Source organism: Marmota marmota, unplaced genomic scaffold (assembly GCF_001458135.2).
Source record: "Marmota marmota marmota unplaced genomic scaffold, marMar, whole genome shotgun sequence".
NCBI lineage: Eukaryota > Metazoa > Chordata > Mammalia > Rodentia > Sciuridae > Marmota > Marmota marmota.
The window spans coordinates 1,120,895-1,146,607 of NW_026000316.1; the positions used below are offsets into that span (position 1 = coordinate 1,120,895).

General features: G+C 40.6%; 1 protein-coding gene across 3 annotated transcripts in view; it reads right to left on the bottom strand.

Moving 5' to 3' along the window:
* The window catches only part of Drp2 (dystrophin related protein 2), a 41,675-nt gene extending 20,498 nt beyond the window's left edge, over positions 1-21,177 (bottom strand). The window contains exons 1-8 of one of the 3 annotated variants that reach the window (XM_048797315.1): positions 20,770-21,177; positions 11,039-11,210; positions 6,680-6,843; positions 4,840-4,996; positions 3,525-3,645; positions 1,419-1,687; positions 894-1,040; positions 151-229 (exon numbers count right to left, since the gene is read on the bottom strand). In XM_048797315.1, the coding sequence (XP_048653272.1) occupies positions 151-229; positions 894-1,040; positions 1,419-1,687; positions 3,525-3,645; positions 4,840-4,996; positions 6,680-6,843; positions 11,039-11,149 (1,048 nt within the window). In that variant the 5' untranslated portion in view covers positions 11,150-11,210; positions 20,770-21,177. Of the gene's footprint in view, positions 1-150; positions 230-893; positions 1,041-1,418; positions 1,688-3,524; positions 3,646-4,839; positions 4,997-6,679; positions 6,844-11,038; positions 11,211-15,032; positions 15,116-20,769 lie in introns of those variants that run through there. The other 2 variants (XM_048797317.1, XM_048797316.1) reach the window with 2 other exon arrangements.
* Positions 21,178-25,713: the final 4,536 nt, after the last annotated feature.

A 25,713-nucleotide genomic window follows, 5' to 3' on the forward strand; every position in this document is an offset into this window, starting at 1 on the left:
CCTGTTCTTTTAACTATCAATCTGCTTTATCCCTATTGCTTCATGGATGCCAAGTTATCCTAGGCTTCACGAGGCCCCCAGAGAAAAATGTAGGTTCTCTTGGAAGGTGGTTGAGGTTCTGCTAAGTGAAGTTCAGTTTGGCTCACATACAAGAGAGGAAGTGCTGTGACCCAGGTCCAAAGTCCCGATGGGCATCCTGGAGCTGCTTAAGCCTCTCACCAACTGACACCTATGGAAAGAACAGGTAGAAAAGCAATAGATCTATCCTAGTTATTTAGTTTGGGATCCCCAGGTTCCAACAGATATCTTTTTCTTTTTTTGGTACCGGGGATTGAACTCAGGGGCACCCAACCACTGTGCCACATCCTTAGCCCTATTTTGTCTTTTATTTAGAGACAGGGTCTCACTGAGTTGCTTAGCACTTCACTTTTACTGAGGCTGGCTTTGAATTCACGATCCTCCTGCCTCAGCCTCCAGAGCCACTGGGATTACAGGCATGCGCCACTGTGCCTGGCCCAACAAAAATCTTCATGAACTCCTTTATAGACTGGCTTTTCTCTGGTTCCAGCCCCTCCAATCATCACCCAACTCCTAGCCTTCCCGCATTCTCCAAAGCAGAGAAGAGCCACCCTAACTCCAGGTCACAGTCATTCTTGTCCCTGTCTACCCTGAGTGCTCAAATCTAAACAGTTCCCTGTCATTTCTTCAGTTCAATCGTTCCCTGTAGCTCAGAGATAAGAAGCCTATTCCCAGATCACACATTTTCTAGTACTCTTTTTCCATGTAGGTTTCATTTCAATACACTTTCATTTCCTTTGTGCCTGAAGAAGTTTTCCCCAAGCCTAATTACACTGAGGTGCTTCTGCACAGCTCATTCCAGGCTATTTTTCTACCTGTAGCTGTTTCCACCGGATGTTGATCTGTTCCAGGGCCCGGGAATTGTCCATTGACAAGTGCACATCAGAAATGGCAAGTTGGTGTGCCAGATCATTCACCAACTTCACTCCATCTTTCATGGGGGAAAATTCTTCTTTGAATAGCTGGAGAACCAGGACCAAAGTAACACAGCAGAGAGTGGGAAAGAGAACTCATTAATCATTGACCTCAACTCTTTCCTCTTTACCCAGGTTTTCTTTCAAAAACACAACTTAGGTGCTTTCCTATTAGGGCAACAAGAATAAGTGTGTGTGGCCACTGTTCTCATACTCATCTTCTATTCATCATAGAAAATCAGAGAAAAACAGTAGAAATATAGAGGGAACTATAGCCAAGCCAGTCCCAAATCTAGCACATAAACCAGAAGAGGTTCATGTGTGTTCCAAGACAATGATGGAGTCTCAGCAGGAGGAATATTATCGGGAATCAGAAAAGCATCAGGTCTCAGATGTGACTATAATCAGGGGAGAGGTCCTGCATACCTTAATAGCCTGGATGTGCTCTGGAAGTGAATCAATGAAGAGATCCCCAATAGGTTCCCAAGTGCCTCGGACTCCCTCAGCTTGTGTCAGAGTAGTGCTTAATTCCTCCATTGCCCCTTGGATCTCCAACAGCTGCTCTAGAGTGCGCTCAATATGACGGTGTTGGTCCACACAGCGGGCTGTCAGTTTTTCCCATAGTTCACTGGCTACTGTCGCTTGCTTCCATACAAAGCGGCTAAGATTCTGGATCCGTTGTCTGGGGGAGGTATCTGCAAGTGTAGACAGGAAGCCAGATCAGGCTAAATAGGCCAGAGCAGCCCAAGAAAAGACAGACATCCTTTTGTATAATGTGTGTGTACAGGTGCATGATTGTGTACATGTTTGCATATATATTCATACTCACACAAATACATATTTTACATGGTTGAGTTCCTTTTGCACATTCAAGTTTCTTTTTGAAATTAAACTTTATTTTGAGATTATTATACATTCTCAGGTAGTTATAAGAAATAGTACAAAGATCTCATGCCCTCTTTGCCCAAATGGTAACATCTTATATAACTATAGTACAATATTACAACCAGAATTTTGACATTGACACAATCTATCAATTTTGTTCAGAGTTCCCACTTTAGTTCTATACAATTTTACCACATGTTGGTTCATGTATCTACTACTACTTTGGTTTCTCCTTCTTACTATATCATCAAGTTTTCTTCATATTTTAAAAAATGGGCAAGGTGGGGCTGGGGTTATAACTCAGTGGTTTAGCGCTTGCCTTGCATATGTAAGGCACTGGGTTTGATCCTTAGTGGAAGGAAGGAAGGAAGGAAGGAAGGAAGGAAGGAAGGAAGGAAGGAAGGAAGATAGATATTGTGTCCATCTACAACTAAAAAAATATTTTTTAAAATGGGCAAGGTAAGTAGTAAAATATTTCAGTCCTATCCATCTGACCCTGGGATGGTTTTGCATTAGTGACTGCTATCCACTTATATCTAAAGGAGGAAGGCATTTTATAAAATTCCAGCACCGATAATGTTGGTGTAAAGTGCCCAGGTTTTCTTCATAGGCTCATAGTTTGTAGATCTCTTCTTCCTCCTTTAGACTTCCCCTTGGAAGAAGATTCAGAGCCCTAAAACCCCAGGCGAATTCGAATTGTCTTGCTTTCTTTTGCTCATGTCTTATCTGTGACCCATTGGGCAACAAATTAAGTACTAGCCCTCCTACTGTGAGGCTAGAAATAAACAGAAAGGGAATGGAACTGACAAAGGGCTCAATTAGTGAAGGCTCCTCTCCAAGATATTTACAGCCTATCTCAGAGGGCTGAGGATTCTTTTTGGAGAAGAGGGATTGCTGGGCTATCATCCCTTGGTGATTAGACCTAGTCAACATGGATCCTAACCTGCTTCCTTGTAAACCACTGAGAGTATCCCTCTCCATCAAGGGAGGGGCTGGAAGTCATCAAGGTTGTTCTCAAAGAGCTATACTCAATTTTTCTCTCAAAGGTCATTGCCTAATTTTTAAGATTTTAAAAAGGTTTTTAGTTGCTGGTTGATTAGAGTATTGCTACATGTCCCTCTAATGTTGGAATAAAGTAGTATGTTTGTTGACTTGCTTTTATGCTGGGGATTGAACCCACTGGCACTTTACCACCACTGAGCTATACCCCAGCCCTTTTTACTTTTTAATTTTTAGATAAGGTCTTGCTAAGTTGCCAAGGGTAGCCTTGAATTTGCAATGCTCCTGCCTCAGCCTCCAGAGTTGCTAGAAAACAGTATGTTTTGAAAGGACCTACTGCTACTTTTACTTGCTGTTAGTTTGATTGATTTGAATGTTTTTAAATATTTTCATGTCTCATTAAAAGGCTTCATGTGATATTCCAGAGAGCCACATACAGCTTTGGGCCATATGCTGGTGATCCCTGTTCCAGGTCCTCTTCTCTTTCAGCTTTTTCTTACAATATGAATCCTGCTTCTTTTCAACTTTGAACTCATGGGAGAAAACTAGCCTCCCTTATATGAGAAAATGAGTTTGGGGAAAGCAGGAAGGTGTTTGTTTAGTGGTATATAGTTCAAAAAGAAGGGGATAGAACAGAAGACCACTCACCTTTGCTCTCAGAATGAGGCTCCTCTAATTCTTCAAATGGGTGCTGGGACAGGAAGGCCTGAGCTGACTCCAGCACAGAGTAAATATAGGGGCCCCGAGATTTGACTTCTTCCATAAAGGCCTGTGAAGTTTAGCAATGTGGTCAACAGGAAAGGAAAGTCTTTCAATCACTTTAAATTACATTCTACAATTAATAATCTTTCTTCTTATCAGTACAACTTGATTTCTTGGCATTACCAAATGTCTTTGAGTTACTAGACCAAAAGAGGTATGGTCCTCCCTATAGGCAGAAGAATAATTCTAACGCATGAAGGTCTATTTAGTATGAGATGAGTCTGGCTGTGTCACAGGATAAAAAGAAATGTGGGGATCTTGTTTTACTGGAAGACTGAGAAAGTCCCTTTTAAGAGAGAGACTAACAGGAATAAAAACAGGATGGGAGAAATTATATTCATTTTTGTAATTTTTGTGAAACACAGAGTACATATATCAGAAGTGCATAGATTGATAAATTTCCATAGAGTGATTCCATCTGTGCAGCTAGTACTGAGATCAGGAAACAGAACTCCACCAGCATCCCAAAGGACACCCTGGTGGCCCCTTCCAGTCACTATATCATCCTTTCCCCTAAAAGGTAACCATGATCCTGATTAATCACCAATTAGTTTTTTGCTTACTTTCAAATATAAGTGGAATAATACAATATGTTTTATTTTTATATTTGGTTGCTTTTCACTCAAGATACTGTTTGTAAATTTCATCTATGTTATACCATGCAGTTATAGCTTATTTTCCTGTTGTATTATATTCCACTCTATTTCATTTTTAAGAGATACTGTTATTTTCTGATTATAGAGGCAATATATGTCACAAAAATATTTAAAATTTTAGAAAATTATAATCAATAAAATTAAAATGAATTCCAATTTCATAACCTAGAGTTAACCATCGATAACATTTTATATAGTTCCTTCCAATGTCAAGATATATATACATATATATATGCATACATATCTATATACATTTTCATACAATTGAGATTCATCTGAATGTGGTTTTGTATCCTATGCATTTTCACCTGATATCATATTATATTCATTTCTCCATGTCCCTGTTAAAAATCAAGGCAGGATTCTAAATAGGACAGAAAAACTTAGTCTGTGAAATACTATGCACAGACTAGTAGGTCTGCATACAGCTTCCTGTTGATTTGGGTGTCTAAGCAGAGCTGGGTGCCTGTCTATCAGTGTATTATGGAAGGGACTCCTCCCATGATGAGAGGCTATAGAATATGGCCTCCAGGATTCTAACCTACCGCATGTGTCTCCTTCTCCTGTTGCACCAGGGCCACATCCCCTTGTAGGGGCAGCTGAGCTGATAACTCCTCATCCTTTTGACTGAGCCAGTCAATAATTTCTTGTAGAGGGAGCTGAAGCTTTCCACTGTGGTCTGTGAAGGCCTCTAGGCGAGCACTGCACACAATGGGTAAGACCAGTGTTGTTCAATCTTCTTTTTAAGTAACAAAACATATTTTTCTCAAACAAACACCTATGTGGAACTTTAATATATAAAATATATTTAAGAGTAGCTGCTCTAGCTTGAGTGAAAGGACGCCCAAATCCCTCCTTCCTACCCATCCACAGAAGCTCCTGAGGCCCCTCCAAATGGATCACAATACCAAAACCAATGGGTCACACCACAGGTGGTCAGATAACCCAAATTCAAATAGCTTAAATGTCATTTTTTTGAATGTCAGTTACTTCAGTTGAATGCTCATCATCAGGCTGGGAAGGGAAGAAAACTGAGCAGGGGCATTAGGGATGACAGCTGTTCCCTTCTCCCCCTGGAAAAAATCTAAATCACATAAAACTGTTCATCCATAGAGGCTGTTCTAAGCCTGCCTGCTAAGCACAAGAGGATGTGGTAAATGGAAAGGGCAAGGTAGATTATTGATCGGGGCCACACATATGTGCAAGGATGCATACAAATATAATCAGCCTGAGGGACCCAAAGGATGACAAGGAGTATTGGCTTAAGGTCTAAGATATGGAAGAATAATGTGTACCATATGATCATCTCTACCTCCCCTTACCCAGCAAATGAAACATGAGCTGAGGTCCCAGTGGTAGGAAGTTAGAGGCTAGTCATGGTTGAGTGCAGCCACTAAGCCCATTTCCCCTAGCTGGCAATAACAACTATCTTCATGCATTGCTTCCCTAACCTGGGCTAAGCCCTTTACCTAAATCATTGATTCAACTAATTCTCACAACAACCTTATGGGATAGGCATCACTATTGCCCAGGGAGGTTAAGCAGTTTGCCCAAAGTCACACAGTTAAGAGTCACTGGTAGTGCTATGATTTGAACCTGGGTTATCTGACTTCAGGGCTGGCATTCTTTCAACTTCTCCACATTACCTCAACCTTACCAGAGCCCACCAGAAGCCAGGAGTTTGGGCTTTGATGATGGGGTGGAGAGGAAAAATGTCAGGCACACACAGAGAGGTAGGGGGAAGAGAATAACATATAAAAATTGTCTTCAGGCTCTTACTGGGTTTCCCTTAGCTGGGCTGAAAACTAATGGGTAGGAATAGAGGGCATTAAAAAATGGGAAATAAACATGAGACCCACAGGATAGAGGACAGCTATGAGAGGAAGTGGAGGAAGGGGGAATCATTTTCTTCATTTACACATCAGCATGTTTAAGTTTAGAAAACATTTCACTTTCTATTTGAATTCTCATGACAACACTGAGGTAGTAAGGATAGGTATTATTCCTTCACTGATTTTTCCCCCTTAAAACAAAGCAAAACAAGTAGAAGCTAACATTCTGAGAACTCAAACAATTTATCCAAGGTGACACAACTACTTAAAATTGAGGCTCAAATTTAAATGTCCTAAATTCTAACTCAGGGTTCTTTCCCCAGTGCCAGAGAAAGATGGGGAGAAGTTATCTTCAGGCTCTTGCTGAGTTTCTCTTATCTGGGCTAAAAACTAATGGGTAGGAATAGAGGGCATTAAAAAAGTGGATAGTAAAGCTGAGAAAAGGAGGGAACACAGGCTTGAGAGGAGAATGACAAAGTACAGCAGCTAAAGAAGCCCAATGCTGTCACAGCCAATTCTTTATGGGTACCTGTTTCTAGGGGCCAGGCCTTACCGGAGGTTGTGAGACTTCTTTTTTATTTCATTCCAACACAGATTCATGGCTGATGGTTCCAGGGGGTCAACGGCACCAACAGACCCATTCAACAGCTTTGGACTTAGGCAGGGAACCCTGGCACCATCCTGAGAAGGTGTAGGGGAGGTGACAGCAGCTCTAACCTGGACAGAAACACAGACATCCTTTGATCCCTGGAGTGTGCCATGCCTTCATCTATGTCTAGCCAAGGGTGGAACAAGAGTAAACAACAAGAGAGAAGAGCTGGTCCCAGGGTTCAGAAATCCTATTTTCTATGGGTGTGTTCAGAGGGTGAGATACAAAAAGAATCTGTGACCCCTATTCATTGCAAGGCTTTCTCTTGTTACAGGTCAGTCCATAGAAATGCTGACTACTATTATTACTACTCTTATTGTAAGTTCTGCCAGGACCACTGTCCAGATGGGATTCTGAAAGAACTTTTGCATTAAGTAAGAAGCTGGTTAGAATTGCCCAAATGCTGACAACCATAGCATTCAAATTGAGCCATAGGCTCATATTTCAGGGTCCCACAGTTTAACTAATCTTCTAGAAAATAAAGCTGAGAGGCTGGCTCATAAAGATTCAGAGAGGGGGCACTGGGGATATAGCTCAGTTGGTAGAGTGCTTGCCTTGCATGCACAAGGCCTTGGGTTCAATCCTTAGCACCACAAAAAAAAAAAAAAAAAAAGATTCAGAGAGGGAGCAGAACAACCAGAGCTGTCAGTAGTATATATTCTACTTCCCAAATGGACCTAGGCCTTTATGTGGTCTCTTCACTTTCCCACCTGTACATCCCACCAATCAGGAAGGTTGGAAATCATCCTAAAGAGCACTGGTTATGAAGATAAGCATGAACTAAGCGAGGACTTAAGCAGCAATCTGAATCCTGATCTCCAAAGGACTTTGACCCAAAGTCAGCAGCCAAGAGGACAAGCCATGGAACTTACCAAGCTCTAGCCTTGGGAACTTTGGCTCGTAGTCCATTACTTGCTCTGCCATGTACTAGTAGCTATCAGTTTATTGTGGGGATTGGGGGAAGGGTAGTTATGCTATATAGCCTTTAAGAAAGTAGCTACCCATAGCACAGTCCCAAGCCTGCCCAGCCAGGGATCAGGATAGGGCAAGGGAAAGGGAATTAGAATAGGAAATCTCATCTTGAGCTGCTCTGCCCCAGCTAGAGACCCACAGGCCTGCCTATCTATTTTGCTGCCTTCCTGTGGAAAGAAACTGGCTCTGCTAGTGGCTGAGACTCCTGTAATCTCCCTTTCCTTTAAACCATAGTTTGTCCTCACACAAGACTCTCCAGGCAATCTAGGAAATCAATCATCTCATTAAAACCACAGCTCACAACCACACTATGAAAGCTACGTGAGGGAGCTGCCAAGCTCTGGGGACCATGCTCAGAACTCAGCCACCCTGTGGTTCCTGAGCTGACCCTACCTGTGCTGCCTGGGGAGTTCATGGCCAGATCAGGCAGCTCCATGATTATTCCTCAGCAGGAATCCAGATTCAGTGTCTAGTGAGCCACAGGCAGGCAGAGTCCTGATGAGCTCTGAGCAAGCCTACTCAGGGAGGCAGGAAGAACTGAGCCAGGCCAGGAGGCGGGGGCTGTCACCCTGTTTGTTTATTGACCCCCCAGGAATCTGGAGGGGGCGGCTATGTCAGGGCCTGGCTGTTGAATCAGAGCTTTGTTCCTGCAGAATTCCGGCTCGCTCCCAACTGGGCCCGCCACACCAGGGCCAGGATGGCCCTCCCAGGCTGGCAAGGATGGCAGGAGTGGGACTAGGCATTCCATGGTGTTTAGGAGGGGCATACAGAGAGTAGCTTCTGTTGATTTATTTTCCCTTTCCATGGAAGACACAAAGGGCTCACTCCACCTCCAGGTTCATCCCATCCTCTGAGGTGGAAGAAAGGATCAGACCTCTTTGGTGACAAACCTCTGGTAAGTAATTTCCCCAAGGCCTGGCAGGAGGATAACTCTGGGAGAGAAAAGCCTTCTCCTCAACTCAGTAACTAACTAAGCTTCCTCAGAGGCAGTAAGGAATATATGAGGCACACCTGTGGACAGATCCATGGGATGGCAGCAACAGGAAGCAGGGGCAGCCAAATGCCTTTTAATTTAATTCTCATTGAATGAGTGCAGGGGCCAAAAGATTCATTGAAGCCCACTGTGAAAATATGGGAGTGCTCTGCCCTGACTTTGAGAGAGACAGAGGATTGAAGGAAGAGTCATAACATTGAAATTTCTCATTGTACTCTGAAGACAGAGGAACATGGATGGTCTCTGGGCTTCCCTTTGGACCTGTTCAGAAAAGGGAGGGGCAACGGAATCTAGCAGCTCCATGCAGGGTGCCAGTGTCAAAGAGGTTCCTGTAAAGCCCATGTTACCCTTGGTGGAGCCCAGGGAAGCCCTTTCCCATAAGTCACTGACCAAGGAGTAGAGCCCCTCCTGGAAGTGGCTGCTCTTTTCCATATCTAGCAGACTTGCCTGGGAAAAGGTTAACATTCCTGAGCTGGGTTCCCACCCCTCAGCACTTAGGGAAAACACTTCATTTTTACCAAAAAGAGTTCTGTTCTCATCCTCATTTATCTCCCACAGAGTCTTCTAGGCTTTCCACAGTTTCACATTGTTTCCATGCTGAGGTCCACCTACAGGAATAGTTGGAACAGCTGTCTGACCCTTTCTAGGGGTTTTGGGTGGAGCCAACTGTGGTGGCTAGGGGATGACAGGCCAAGAGTGGGGAGTGGCTCTAGCTCTTAGATGCAGCTTCTCTTGTTCTGGCATAACTGGGCTCAAGCCAGTCTCACAGAGTCCTCTGGAGTGAATATACCCCAGAGTTAGAAATAGTCCTTTGTGACCTAGCCATAACCAAGTTGTCCTGGCTGTCCTGGAGGAAGCACCCACGATAATCTGGGTTCCATCCATGTTAGCTTTTAATTCCCTCCATCTGTCTTGATTTTCTAACCCCCACGCAGCTCCCACACTATTCTCCAGCACCCTGTTCTCCCCTCTCCGCCAGTTCTCTTTATACTCTCAAGTCCCACCTAACAGAGCCAGGCACAAAATAGGCAAATCATGAAAAGTAACTGTTTTCTATTTCCTTATCAATTGCCTTCTACTTCTGGCTTTTGTGGCCAAGATGTCCGCTTTTCACACCCCACTCCCCAAAGGGCTTTCTACACATCCCTTGAAACTTTGAGACAAAGGCTGTGTGGGAAGAGAAACTAAACCATGGCAGAAAAGAGTAGTTGGGATATACCATTCACACTCACACAATAAAGTTCTCAGGCCCCTCTGCCTAGGTGGTGAAGCCTGGAATGGGTGAACATTGAGCAAGTCAGCCTTTTAGAAGGGCCCAGGCATCTCAATTTTGCAACCCCATGAAAGCCCCACTCCAGGAAAGGGGTAGGTAACCGGCAGACTCATAAAATGACCCTGGGTTTGATAATATGCTAGAGCTAGAAATTTCTCTCTGGCTAGATGTGGGAAACAATTCAGAAAGACCTGACCTTCATGTCTCCTGGACCTGGACCTTCCCTCATCCTCTACATATAGGCTCCCCAAAACCCACATTCTTCATCCTACTTTCTCCCTCCTTTCTTCTCCCTGTACATTTAGCTGCCCTTGGTACCCTAGCAGTGACACAGCACTGCAGTCCAATTGTGAGACTCTAGGAGACATAGTGCTTGCTCACATCCCTGTGGCCCCTGGATCTCAAAGCAACCCAAAGTATACTTATGCATCTCCCTTCAACTTTCCTTGGACCTCCCTCATCATCAGGAAATATAGATGCCCTCTCTAGATTACTGTCTTTCACACATCGTCTACCCTCCTACCAGCATACACATACAGATATATACACTGCCATCACTGTGTTAAGAAGGGAGAAGAGAGAGAGGAGAGACAGGTATGAAATCAGGAGTTCTAATCTTGGCTGAGCCAGGAACTACAGGGAATACTGGGGACTTGAGAGGAAGAGCCAATGGCATGAGAAAGATACCTGCAGAATGTGAGGTATATCACAAAGCAAGGGAAGGCCTTGATTCGTCCTAGGCAATGCTTTGAAAGTCCATGCTATTCTTGAGCCTCCCCAGATCTGTAACTCACAGTGGGCCTTTTGGCTTGACCAGCCCAACACCTTCCTTGCACCATGCCCCCAATAAAAGGCCTTATCAGTGATAATGGATGGGCCTCAAAGAGACCCCATGCTATCCAAAGGGTTTCATGCATACAGAGAACACCCCTAAGCCTTAAGAAACATGGGTACCCCAAGGACTCACATAGATTCCATGTCCACTCTTTCTCCACAGGTCTTTCTTTTACTTTTGGACTCTTACCTGAGGCTGGGTGCTTCGGAGACTGCTGCTCTGATGGAATCTGTCAGCAGCCCGCCATTCATGACATCGTGGGAGGGTGTAAGGGCATCCCTGCATGACCATAGGTTGCATCAGAACCAAGGCTCATGGGGGGTGAGGATGGGCAGTAGACTGACTTTTGAGCATTAAGCACCTGGAAGAATAACAAGGACAAATTTAGAGTCAAGACTAGAAAAAGTCTGTGAATTTAGCACCTACCCACAAGTGCCTTGATCAGTTATGTAAATAAGTATTCAAAGCTTACTGATGATCCATTAATTCTTCCTTGGCCACCATATGCCATAAAATACTTTAATTATTGATTAAGTCATTATTTATTATTTACATGCTAGCTTGATGCCAATGATACAAAGATGAATTGATGTCTGAGGTAGGCAGGATAGGCAGTCAGGTAAACTAATAATTATAACAGAATGCTCACATAGGCAAATGTTACAATCAAGATTGGACTGGAAGGCTAGGGGAGCAGAGAGTGGGGAACAGATAACTCGATTTGAGAATGTGCAGATTCAAAGACACTCTATTTGAGATAAGTCTTGAAAGAAGAGTAGATGTTTGCCTATGCAGAGAGGAGAGAAATGGAGAAGGGCATTCCTAGCAGATCAACCCACTTTTACAAATGCTGATGTCACAAAAAGGCATAGCATGGGCTTGGGTTGTGGCTCAGTGGTAGAGTGCTTGACTAGCACATGTGAAGTACTGAGTTCTGTCCTCATCACCATATAAAAATAAATAAATAAAATAAAGGTATTGTGTCCATCTACAACTAAAAATATATTTTAAAAAAGAAGACACAGTATATTCAGAGAACAGTGAGTTCAGTCTAGCTAGAGTTTAGGAGGAACAGAGAAGAAAAAGTCATGGAGCCTGATCCTGAGGAGTTCACATACAGAGAGAACACATACAGGGAAAATAGAGACCATGAAGTGTTATTTTCATTGTAATAGAAGTATTTATGGGATTGAGTAAATAGACAGATGAGGGAAAGATGACTTTTATCCAGTAAGTTCAAGCGCATTCAAGAACAATGAATATGCTTGAGGTGAGTCATGAAAATGAAATGGAACTTCCAATAGGCAAAGAAGATAAAACAAGCCAACCAGGCATGGTGGCACATGCTTGTAATCCCAGCAGCTCAGGAGGCTGAGGAAGGATGGTCATGAGTTCAAAGCCAGCATCAGCAACTAGCAAGGCCCTAAGCAACTCAGTGAGACCCTGTCTCCAAGTAAAATACAAAATAGGGCTGGGGATGTGGCTCAGTGGTCGAGTGACCCTGAGTTCAATCCCCAGTTGAAAAAGAGAAAAAAAGATAAAACAAAAAATAACATTCCAAACAACACAAAAATAAAATGTGGTGTGTTCAATGTGATCAGAGGACAAGGTAGGTGCTTTGTGTGGTGTAGCAGGAGATAAGGCTGGAAAAGGAGGCTCTGGCCAGATTGGGCCATGCCTTAAATGACAAACAGAGGATTCTAGCCTTTATCTTGAAGACAACAGGGAGGCACTTTGAGCAGTAGAGTGACATAACCAGAATTTCATTTTATAAAGAGTCCTCTGCCTGCCTTGTGGAGTGATTCTCCCAAGGGAAGAACCCATTGAATAGCTGGTATAACAGGCAGGCTGTGAGGATAGAGCAGGCAGCACAGCTTTGCAATACATAAGAGAGATAAAATGTATTTGGCTCAGTGATCAAATGGATGTGAAAGGTAAGGGACGTGAAGGAGTTCTTAATTTGGGAGCTGGATGGACAATACTGCCATCAGCAAGAGAGGGAAGACAGGAGAAAGAGAAAATTTGGTATGCTAAGAAGTGTGAGAATAGCGTTACATAATAGCTGTGCTTATAAGTTTTAGGTGTCAGGAGCTAAGCTTAGAAAAGGAGAGTTTTGAGCAAAACTTTTAAATGTACAAACCAATTGATGGTTTAGTGAATATATACAAATGTACACAAATGTGATAAGCATGGGTGGCAAAGACGATGCTTGTAAATGATAAAGGTGCTCTCTCTTAATGCCTGGCAAAATTCATAAAAATCCTGATCTAAAGGGCAAGAACTGAGTCTCTTGAATTCCCAATGCTGATGATTAAACAGTCACCATTTTTAGACTCTATTCCAGTGGTTCCCTACATTTTAGGTGTAAGGGCCCCTTCTTAAGATTTAAAAAAAAAATCTCACTTCACCCACTCATGCCCACAATAGTATCTGTACTTTTAGAACTTACAGAGTGAGAAAAACACTTGTACATTTAAAGATCTCTAGATTACTTGCATCAAGTACTCTTCCCTCTTTCTCAGGGGTCTGTAGCCCAAAGATTAGAAACAATTACAGATTATGAAGGCACAAGAGTTTATGGCCAGAAGAATACTTTGCAGTCAAAATCCCTAGAGAAAATAGCTACAAAGCTCCTTACTCACAAGTAAATTCCCCAAAGAATGGCTAAAAAATGATTCCTCTATGATCAGACACCAACATAAAAAATTGGTCACTCAGATAAAAAAAATGTATTGCTATGAATGTGTTATGAGCATAAAGGCTATAAAAGGCTTACTTTAAGACTTCTTTTTAAATTTTCTTATTTGTTCTTTTTAGTTATACATGACATTAGAATGTATTTTGACATATCATATATACATGAGTATAACTTCCCATTTTTGTGGTCATATATGATGTGTAGTTATACTGGTCACGTATTCATATATGAAAATAGGAAATTTATATCCGATTCATTCTACTGTCTTTCCCATTCCCATCTCCTCTCCCTTCCCCCAACTCCACCCTGTCCAATCAGGTAATCTTCCCTTCCTTCCTGCCCCCCACTGCCTATTGTGAGTCAGCATTCCTATATCAGAGAGAACATTCAGACTTTTTTTTTCAGGATTGGCTTATTTCACTTTTCATGATAGTCTCCAGTTCCATCCATTTATCAGTGAATGCCATAATTTCATTCTTCTTTATGGCTGAGTAATATTCCATGTGTATATGTAAACATTTTCTTTTCCTTTCAGACTTCTTTTTATATTAATATTTTATTTTTGTTTCAAGGATAATGATGCTCTTAAAATTAAAAAAAAACAACAGATTTTTGTGGTGCTGGGGATTGAACCCAGAGTCTCATGCATGCTAGGCAAATCTTCTATCACTGGGCTATGTCCTCAGACCTTAAAAGTTTATCCTCTTTAAAAATTGTATTGATTTGTGGTACTAGGGATCATACTCAGGGCTTTGTGCATAGTAGGCAACATTCCATCAGCTCTTAATGCATGTTTTTTATAGAAAAACTGGAAAATACAAAAAAATCCTGAGGATAAAAATAAAAATAATCTCTAATATTACCATCCAGAGATAACCATTAATAACAGGTTTGAAGACATGATAGTTTCTCTGTAAAAAATATATACATGCATTTTTTAAATAAAATAGTCATCATATGCTAGCTATCATTTTGTGTCCTTTTTTTTTTTTTTTTTTACTTGCTATATCATGGTCATTTTAGAGTACCATTACCTACACATATAAAACATTATTTTACAGTGATACCAGAATTATTCTAATGATTAAAATTAACCATGTAGTTAAATAATTTAGCACAGTGTCTGGCAATAGTGCATGGTTCAGTAAGTGTTAGGTATAATCATTGTTGTATACATATTTACTTGCATCTATGTGAATTGTATGCACAATGTTAGCAAGTCTTGAAACAGCAAAAAGTTGCAAACAAACTAAATGCCCATTACTATGGGATTATTTAAATAAAATAACTCCATATAATTAAGGTCTATACAACTATTTAAAAAGAATTAAGAACAATTTATTTAAAGCCTCTTAAGATATATTTCAGTAAAAAGAAAACAAGAAAAAAAAACCAAGATGGTTAATCTACATTTGTATAGAAAAGGAAAACCTGTGCTTAAATTTGCATAAAATATCATTGGAAGTATACCAAAGAACCTGTTACCATCAGATAAAGGAACTGAATAGCTACTGTAGAGAATTCTCTCGATTCCTTTGGTATTTCCCTTTATCTTCCCCCTATTTAATAAAGAAATATACTTATAAAAATTGCATAAAGCATATATGTAAAGTATACTGAATTATTATAAAGCAAATCCCCATACAATCACTGGCCAGGTTGAGAAATTTAATTATTACACCACAAAAGCTTCATCATCAATAGTAGATACATTAATAGGATTTTTTTTACTGAATATTATTGCGTACTTTTTGAATTTTGAACGATGTGAACATATTACCCATTTAATAACAGCTACTTCTCTCCTTCCCCATTCCTCTCCAAAATATCATGGAGCTCTTCAATAATTTTATGGCAAGACTGGTTTAGCAGCTTTTCTATATCCAAATAAATAATAGCAGTTACAATTTACTGTATTCCATGTTTTGCATATATTAATTAAGAAGTCTATATAAATTGACTCATTTAATCTTCATGACAACCCTGTGAAGTAATTACTACTGTTATATTTGATGTGCAATGAGAAAACAGAGGCACAGAGACAGTAAGTAACATGTGCAGAGTCACACTGTGAATTTGTGGTGAAGAGCTGGGATTTGTACCCAGAGAGTTGTGCCCCAGACTATAAGTTCACCATTATACTATTCTGCCTGTGTAAATCCTGGAACCCAGAATCTGAGGCATTGTAGTCACTGACATCCTAGAAGGTGGAGAAGATTTTTGGCTATGGCCCATCAGATGGAAGTCCAAGCACCAATTCAGTTATACCACTATCCCAGCAAAGATACAAGCAATTAAGAACAGATAGGATGTAGTTAAGTCTTAGGTCTGGGACAGCACCAGGCTGGCAAATTTTACAAAGCACTTAAATGAATTTTCTAGGGCATCTGAGAAGTAAAGTTCTGGTCAACTCTCTTAGCTTGAGCTCAGAGCTTCCCCAGTGCATAGAGTTTAATAAATATTTTTTGAATTAAAGAATAAGCTCTTTCCTCCTTAAACCTAGAGAAGTCTAGGAACTTCCATTACACAAAGACTTACAGAAGTGAACAAAGATGTCTACTATAGTACTGATTGTAATAGTAAAAATATGCAATCAACTCAAATGTCCATCAACAGAGAACTGGTAAGTGCGCAATGTCCAAGAGATGGCACAGTGTGTTGCTTAAGGACATGGGCCTGGAGCCTGGATGCTCAGGTTTGCTTCTGGCTCTACCACTTACTAGAACAGATGTGGACATGCTCCCTAACTTTATTGTACTTTACTTCTTACATCTATAAAGTAGGGATAACAAAAAATACCTGCCTTGTAGCCTTGTTGCAAGCAGTTAATCCATAGTTTCTGGCATTCAGTGAGGACTCAAATGTAATCTATTATGATAGCCACTCACACGATGGAATACTATGTAAGCTGTTAGAAAGATTTAACAAATGTCAAGCATATATATTTAGGTAAAATAAAACAAGTGTCAGAATAGTATGTCTAGTAGAAGTCCAATTTTGTAAAAAAAAATTAAACGGTACATGTGCATATGTACAGAAAGAAAGCCTACATAAATACACACCAAACCGTTGACATTATTTCTGGCGAGTTGTATGAAGGGATTTTCACATATCAGATATATGCATATATATCATATATATTTTAAAATAATTTTGGGGGAAGAAAATATCAAGAAATAGGGAAAGACTTCTAAGATGGAGAAGTGTGGGAAATAACATGGAAATGGGAAGAAGACTCCCCTTCTCATGGGCCACAGATTCTTCTCCCCAATCTAAGGTGATGCTGCGTGACTGCCTTCCCTCTTGTAGCACTGCCCTTGTACCTGATGGCATAGCAGTAAGAGAGGAGACACACATTTCATTAACTTTGTTATGTGTTCCTCAAGTAATTTCGTACAATACAGCCAAAAACCAAGGTTGTGCTTCAGATGTACCTCACTTATTGAATAAATCAGAGGAACTCAGATTGTCAAACTGGAAGGGACCTTCGATATCACCTAGGCCAATCCCTTCGTTTACAAATGGAAACAAGAAAATGTCTTCCTGAGAAGTTAGTGGTAAAGCAATTTTGAGAAATGTAGTTTCCTCTGAAGAAATCAGAGATATATCCCCATGGATGAGAATTTTATTCCAAGAGCCAATCAATGCAATAAAGCAGAATTTTTTATATACTGCTTGTGGGAGTATAATTTAGTAAACCATTTTGGAGAATACAATATCGCCTGAGGGTGCTGAGGTTCATACTCTGTGAGGGGACAATTCCATCCCACATATCTTCCTGAAATGTTCACCTACAACTCAGGAGGCTGAAGCAGAAGGATCACAAGTTCAAAGCCAGCCTCAGCAACTTAGCAAAGCCCTAAGCAACTTATTGTAACCCTGTCTCAAAATTAAAAGGGTGGGGATGTGGCTCAGTGAGTACCCCTGGGTTCAATCCCCAGTACCAAAAAAAAAAAGCACCTAAGAATATCTATGCAATAATGATCATAGTAGCCCTAACTGTGATCACCCCAAACTTGAAATAGCCTCAATATCCATCAATAGCAGAATGGACAAATTACGGCATGTCTATAAATAGATCAGCGAAAAAAATAGTGAACTAGAGCCACATGTTACAACATGGATGCATTTCACAAATATAATACTGAATAAAAAAAAAAGTTGTGGAAATATATATATATATATATATATATAAAACATACTATTAATATAAAATTTAAACATATAAAACAATAGTATATGTTGTTTAAAGATACATACATCTGTAGTAAAAATATAAATAAATGCATGGGAGTAATAAGCACTACATCCAGAACAGTGGTTACTTTGGAGGGAGGGAATTTTAATTATGGAAGGATGGAAAGTGGGGTTTAACTCCACTAGTATGTTTCTTAAACTGGGTAGTAGGGACTCTTGATTTTCACTGTATTATTATTTATACCCTTTTGAATATACAAAATATTTCATGACAGATGTTTTAAATTTTTTTTTTAGTTATAGATGGGCACAATACCTTTATTTATTTATTAATGTTTTATTTTTTAGTTATAGTTGGACACAATACCTTTATTTTATTTATTTATTTTTATGTGGTGCTGAGAATTGAACCCAGGGCCTTGCACATGCTAGGTAAGCACTCTACCGCTAAACTAAAACCCCAGCCCCTATTTATTTATTTTTATATGGTGTTGAGGATCAAACCCAGTGCCTCACCTGTAATAAGTGAGTGCTCTACCACTGAGCCACTACCCCAGCCTCAACAAAATGTTTTTAAATTGCCACAAATCCCATGCTGAAAGGAAAGTCAATAATTTGGAAATATAATAAAATACTAAAGGAAACGTATTAAATACAAATGTTGGATTTGAAATTAAATATTATTCCTCAAATCTGCTTAGTTTTCCTGGAACTCATTTCACAAGACAGAACCTGCTAGAGAAGCAGAAGCAGTTGGGTGCAGTAAGCTGGAAATCAGAAGACAATCTGAGAAACCTACCAGTTATGAGGAGAAGAATATTTTTAACCTCTTGGGTTTTTTATGTTTAAAAATGCAGTGTTGGACTACATTATTTTACAAGTTTTTTTTTTCCATGTGACTACTGCTTTCAAGTTTTTTTTGTTTGGTTGTTTGCGGGTCTTTTTTAGCAGCAATTCTCAAAATCATGTCTACAAAATGCTAAAGTGCTTTTCATATAGAAAAGTGTTCCCTGGTAAAATCAGTTTGAGATATTCTGGGTTAAATAAAATTATTTATTCACAGCAGTACTTCTCAGAGCCTTTAATATGCTTATGTACATTGTGAGTCCCAAAAAAGAAAATTCAGTTAAGAAGTATTTCCAAAAATCTACTGAACCACAGAATGCTCATACACATAAACACACATACATGCACACATACACAACAACAATGTAGAACAGAATTTATTAATGATCTCCCAGAATAAAGGCTATCATAAAAGGATTTACTTGTTACTTTAGTTTCTAAAGTGTGTTTAGAATCCTTTGTAAAGGAGCAATGTAGTTTTATAGTATAATTTCTACTGAGTAGAGTTCCTATGAGTGATTATTGCTGATAAGTTTATAAGGTTATCTTCCCAGATTTCATTAGTGAGACTCCATCCCAGTTGACACTGTGGCAAATTCAACATCAGAAACTTCTGAGCATCTGTGGCTAGAGGCTGCATCCCAGATACATTCTCTATATCTGGTTATTGTGCCTTTGCTGTTTCTACTTCAAGCCATGTTCCCCTCCTTTAGGTGATAGCAGAGCTGAAGGATGCTTCAGGTAGGAGCTCTGAGCTGTTTAGCTAGGGCTGAATACCTGGAGCTACAAGTTTCATAGGAAAAGCAGCTCTTTCCACGTGCCTTCATCCCACAGAAATAGTTTGCAGGGAACTGGACTGCAAATAGGCCTGTCTTCCCGGGGACAGAGGAGCTCAGTCTGCTTTCAGAGATAGGATACTTATTCAACTTGCAGTACTACCTTTTCGCAGTGTGTGTGTGTGTGGGGGGGGGTTCCTTGGAAGGCCTTAAGACTTTTTGGAGCCATTTCCCCCACCTAAATTTAGAGGGAAAAATCTGAGGTTTGTGGCTCACACTGGGTCTTTTTGAAAGGTGATTTACTTGAGGACCTTTAATCTAGAAACAAGGATTTCTTTAGAAAAGTCAGGAGTAAGGTGAACTAGACAGCTTTTTAAAGGCCTTTGTTCTTTTGAACAATCAAAAAGAAAACATAAAAGTATGTTCTTTTCCAGACAGCACACACCAGGCTCAACGGAAGCAGACAGCAGATGCTGCTAACATCCCTCCTCCTCTATCCCAACCCACCCCAGCTCCACCACCTGCTTGGACCCAGTACCTATGAGGCCTGTCTCTACCTGTCTACCAAAGGAAGAATAAACCTTAACTACCCATACAGTCTTGGGCTCATTTACCAGGCTGGGGTGCTTGGTCTGATCCTTGGAAAGGTAGGGAGAGCAGAAGGAAATTGGGGATTGGATTCTAAGAGAAGTAAGCTCGATTTTGAACCACTCCAAGCTATGTTCTCAAGAATAGAGAGATGCCTCCTGATTACAGGGGGGTAGAAAGGAAACAAGGGAAGAACACAAGGAACTGAAATGCAACAGGGAAAATGAAGGGAGCCAGGAAGTATATGCAGAGATTAGATGAGCCCTTGAGCCCCAGGCTCTTAGGTCAGAGCCCCGTTTACTTCAGGGAAGAACTCCTGTGTCTTATCTGCCGGTCAGAATAGTCATATGCTCAGAAAATCTACTCAAAGGTCCTGTGTTTCCTCTCTTCTCCTTTTCTAGCCAATGTTTTCTACACACCTTCCCTTCCCTCTCACCAGGAAATCTACCCTTGGACAAAAAGCATGTCATTGAGAACCTAAAATAAATAAATAAATAATCCTCTCCTCTCAAAGAAGCAGACCATGGACCTACCTCTTATTCATTTTTGGATCACCATTGATCAAATTGCTTTGAGTTTGTATTCCTGGACATTTTTTTCTTTATGAATCTGAGCAGGGGCTACTTCATTATGAGCATTTTTAATGCAAGTTTTTCCCCAAAGGCACATGCAGGCAGACAGGCAGACAGGCTTGTGCGCGCGCGCAACACACACACACACTTACACAGTACCTCGGGAGCTTCCCCTCCTTTAGTTATTTCCCCTCAGCCAGCTGAACAAGGGTGAGGCTTGGAAATAATTTCTCTGTGGCCTACCTTCTGATTCCGTCAGGTCTGAGAAGCAGGCGGTAGCTGGAAGCTGGGAGGCTGGGGCTGGACTGCCTCTGTGAATCAGCAAAGAAGTCCCTGAGACAGGGATGCCGACAGCTGCTGTATGCACACTCTCCCTCTGTCTCTCCCACCTCCCTGCCCTCCTTCTCCTTTTCCTCCTCCCCTCTCCGAGCTGCTCTGTGTTGCTATGCAATCATCACCAGGACTAATAGCATCACTGCGACCTCAGGCAAAGACACCCTTGACTGGGCAAATGCAGAAAGAGCAAGGACAGTTTTGTAAAACTACCAGAGCTGTGGCGGCTCTCAGAGATTTCAATTCATTAGAGGCAGAGGAGGAAAGCGGAAGAGCCTGAGAAGCAGAGGGAGAGAGGGGGAGAGGAGAGGCTTCTACTGGGAAGGAGGAGACAAAAGAACTCCGGAGATCAATACAAGCTGCTGAGCTGAGCAAGGAGCCTGGGCCCCAACTTACACAGATCTATCGCAGAGCCAAACCAACTTCAGGGCCAGCAGCTGGCAAGGGTACTTGGTAGCCAGTCCAGAATTCAGTTTCTGTGTTAGGGGTTGAAACACTCTGCTCTAGAATTGTCATTGGTACTCAAAGAACAGTCTTAGGACCAAGGCAGTCTTCCAGTCTGACCCCCTGTATCCTACCTTCACCCCCTCATAGATCTTATATGTAGAAAAAAATCTCAGCAAGTAGGGAAAACAAAATTGACTTTGAATGGTTTGAGAAAATATAGCTCCTCCATATCTCTTCTTAGACTACCCCAGTCACCCTTCCTGCTTTTGTTTATACCAGTCCTTACTCTTACCTGCCACCTTCATTAAAGGTTTGAGTTCCAAACACCCTGAGGAACCTGGAAGAAACCATTAATAGGATGGGGATATTACATCTCTTTACTAAGTGCATAGCACACAGCAGGTTACTTAATAAATATGTGTTGAATGAGTAAATTAGATGAATGAATGGGTGAATAGTTAGTAGTCAGAAGGCCCCCATCACTACCATTCTATACAAATAGATCAAGAATTAAAGCTCTAGCAGCTCCAGGAGACAGAAAACATTAAACCATTATCAGTATATCACACCCAAGATTTAATTATTAGATTATGATAATAAAATATTAATAATGGCCAATATTACTGAACATTTACTACAAGCTAGGCACCATTTAAAGGGTCTTGCACACTTAGTAGCTCAGTTCATCCTCATAATAAGTAGCTTCTATTTATTACTCCCATTTTACAGAAAAGGGTACTATAACACAGTGAGGTTAAGTGACCTGCCCAATGTCACATAGCTAATAAGTTATGGATCTAAGACTTAATATAGATCCCTATGGGCAATGCCTACATAATTAACCACTATGCGATAGTGCCTTCATTCACCTAGCAGTGGCCTGATTTAGTCTTAATTAGTCTTAATTAGACTAAATACGACTAGGGCACAATTCCCAGGGTAGTTTATCTATCTTTTGTGCCTTTCCTATGCCAGTGAAGGTGTGGTCCTTACTGTTGTTGGTCTGTTAGGGTATTTGGAGGATTATTTTGTTTTGGGTTTTCTAGGGGGTATTAGGATGAATAGAGCCTCTAGCTGTGTTTCAGGAGAGACGATTTCTTTGTTTACCATCACAACTCTCACATTTAAACATCAGGAAGATTCATTTTTGCCCAGTAGACATCTATACAAAACAGAGAAAATGAATAGGTTAGCCTCAACTTTTTCTGCAAGGAAGAAAAACAAGGATAAAATAGATTGGGTCACAAGCTTTGACTTTCACCCACCCTGGTAACTGGAAAGAGGGTGTTGAGACCTGCTCTGATATTACTGAGCCAAACTTTGCTAGGTAGACAAGAATAGGTAGGGCGTTTCAGGTAAAGAGAAAATATATATGAAAGCACAAAGCTCAAAGAACATGGCTTGCCAAAGGACTGTAAGTACTAGTTAAGTATGACTAAATTAAGATAGGGCTTGGGCTGGGGAAGGGGAGAAGATGGCAAGATACAAAGCATTGAAGAGCATAAGTATCAGAGACCCTGGAGGCATTGGAATCTCATGCTAAGGATCATTTTAAAAATTTCAATAGGAAAGTGGCATGATCAGATTTATGTTTTAGAAATATCAACCTAATGAGTGGCTTTCAATTTAGAAAAACAGTACTAAATACCTACCACACACTAGGTTCTGTGTTAGACCCAAGGGCATAGAGAAGGCTCTGAAACTCCTTTCAAGTTGCTCACAGACTAACAGGTGAGATAGCTAATTCAACATAAATGCAACAGGGTGATGAGTATAATGAAGGATGATTTGGAAGGGAGAAAGGCTGGAAGCTTGAGTCTAGTAGGGGGGCAGTTGCCACATTCATCTGTTGAGGACCTGAAGTAGGGCAATTTGTAGTGAGGGTGGAAAAATGGGTAATTAGTCCTGTCTTGGAAGAATGGGCCTTCTCCCCCTAGTGGATCTCCTTCGTATTGCCATTTCCTTTTATCTTTGCTTCCTAGCTTGATTACTTGCTTAGTCACTAAAGTCAATAAACGGGGAGGTGGTCTAGTTAATTCCCATTGCTGTTTTTACCATTCCACAACCTTACTGTTGACTCTCTGACCAAGTTTACCAAAAGTACTACTTCAAATATTTCTACTGTTCCTAAACTCAAAAAAAGTACTACTTCAAATATTTCTACTGTTCCTAAACTCAAAAAAAGTACTACTTCAAATATTTCTACTGTTCCTAAACTTCTACTGTTCCTAAATCTACCTCAGCAAATAACCTTCCTTCTTGCTTTACTGGAAAGGTAGATGCTATCCCTGAAATCTTCTCTACTTCAGAATTTCTTAAGTCTTCCCTTTACATCATCTCCAGACAAAATAAAATCTTTTTTTTTTTTCCTTCCTGAGGTAAACGTCTCTACCTAATAACTTTGCAACATTCTCTCCTCATCTCCTCTGGGAACTTCTTTATACAATCCTCTCCCCCCACTGCCCCCCCTCACTTTTTAAAAAATTTTCAATCTTTTCATTATCTCTGAGTCTTTTCCTGTTGCTTACAATCACATTAGGAACAGGAAGTTTGCTAATTCCTATGAATTTGGGAAGTGGGAAGAATGTTTCCCCACTAGACAAAGTTCCCCCCAGCACCACCCTACACACGTCATACATGTAACCAGGTCAAAACCATGTTACTGACAAGCTGGAGAAAGTATGGAGGGAAGCAACATCATCACAGCAAAGAATTCTCAAGTTTCAGCTGAGATTAAGAAGTAAAATATATGACTAAAATATAGAGGATAATAATAATACAGCTTTATCAGTTATTATTTGCAATGTGTCTTCTGTCATATTCTTTTATTTATGTAGCAGAGATTGCTTCCAATGAATGGAAATTCCATGTAGTAAATTTTAAAGGGTTGGTAGAGTAACAGAAAAGTTAAATGCCTCAGGACAAACAAGATTAGTACTAATTGGGATGGGAGAATGAGTCACAGGGACAGGTTTCCACCAAGCATGTATGACATAAATGAAGGAAGTAGGTAGTTGAGAGATAAGGTGAAGGAACATGTTAGAGATGCAGGGACACAATGTCAAAAGGCCAAAAAGCCATAATATACGAGGGTTGAAGAATTAGTGTCATCCCGGTCAATGCTCTGAACACTCTCTGCTGCTTTTGTTAAACATTCCAAAATTCAGAACTCATTTTACACTCTTGGTTACCTCCCACCCTCTTCTTCAAGCTTCTGCTAAACCAGATCCAGCAGCTGGGGTGTTATATAACAAAATATTATGCTCTATTTATGTTTTCAGATATATTTCATTTAGACCAAAATCATCCAAGCTACAAAGTGGTACAGTGGAAAGAGCAATGAATTAGGAGTCAAAGGACAAAGGTTCTACTCCCAATTTCGCTACAAAATTGCTGTTAACCTTTTTTGAGTCTTGGTTATTTTCCTTCACCAGAAAGGGGATATTTTCTCTGTTTACTTCATTTGATTAGGTTGAGAATCAAATGGGATAATGGGTGTGAATATATATTGAATACATTAAAATCATAAAGTGCTCTTCAAACATAAGAGATTATTATTTCCATTGCTTCAATTTCCTGGCGGTTTCCCTCTCTACAGAGGACATAAAGACCTAGAATAGATTGTAGTAGCTAAGGAAGCCGTGTCAGGAATATAATTAGCTCCCTGTTTCCATGCTGGATCAGATACCATAGTTCTTTAACTAGACATACCAACAACACAGTTCAGACTATTATTTACCATCCTTCACATTATCCTTATTCCAACCCAGACGGCTAGACATATGCATACTTCCATGAGCTTCCAGGATAAGATATACAACTCAATAAGAACGACTGGTTTTCTAGACTAAACAGAACTACTACTGTTTCATTAGGTTTAGGTTGCTGAAGCAAGATAAGCAATTCTTACTTGTTACTTGCATTGAGAGGTGAAGGGGAATTAACATTCTTGGGGATCACACCCTGTGCCAAACACAGTATTAAGATACTTGACATCTATGACCTCCGTAGTGTTCAACGTGAGGTAGGGGTTATTATTTCCAACTTTACAGACAAGAAAATTGCTGCTCAGAGAAGTTAAACAATACGCACAGGTTTAGAAAGCCAATAAGAAATGCAAGCTGGGATTCAATCCCAAATCCTTCTGATTCCCAAACTGACACTCTTCCCACTTCTCTCCTACTTCTAAGCAGGCCCACAATATTAAAAATAGGACACATCCTAGAACTTACAACTTCATAATTCTCGGCACACTCAAAAGCATTTATTGGGGGCTGGGGATGTGGTTCAAGCGGTAGCACGCTCGCCTGGCATGCATGTGGCCCGGGTTCGATCCTCAGCACCACATACAAAGAAAGATGTTGTGTCCGCCGAAAACTAAAAAATAAATATTAAAAAAAATTCTCT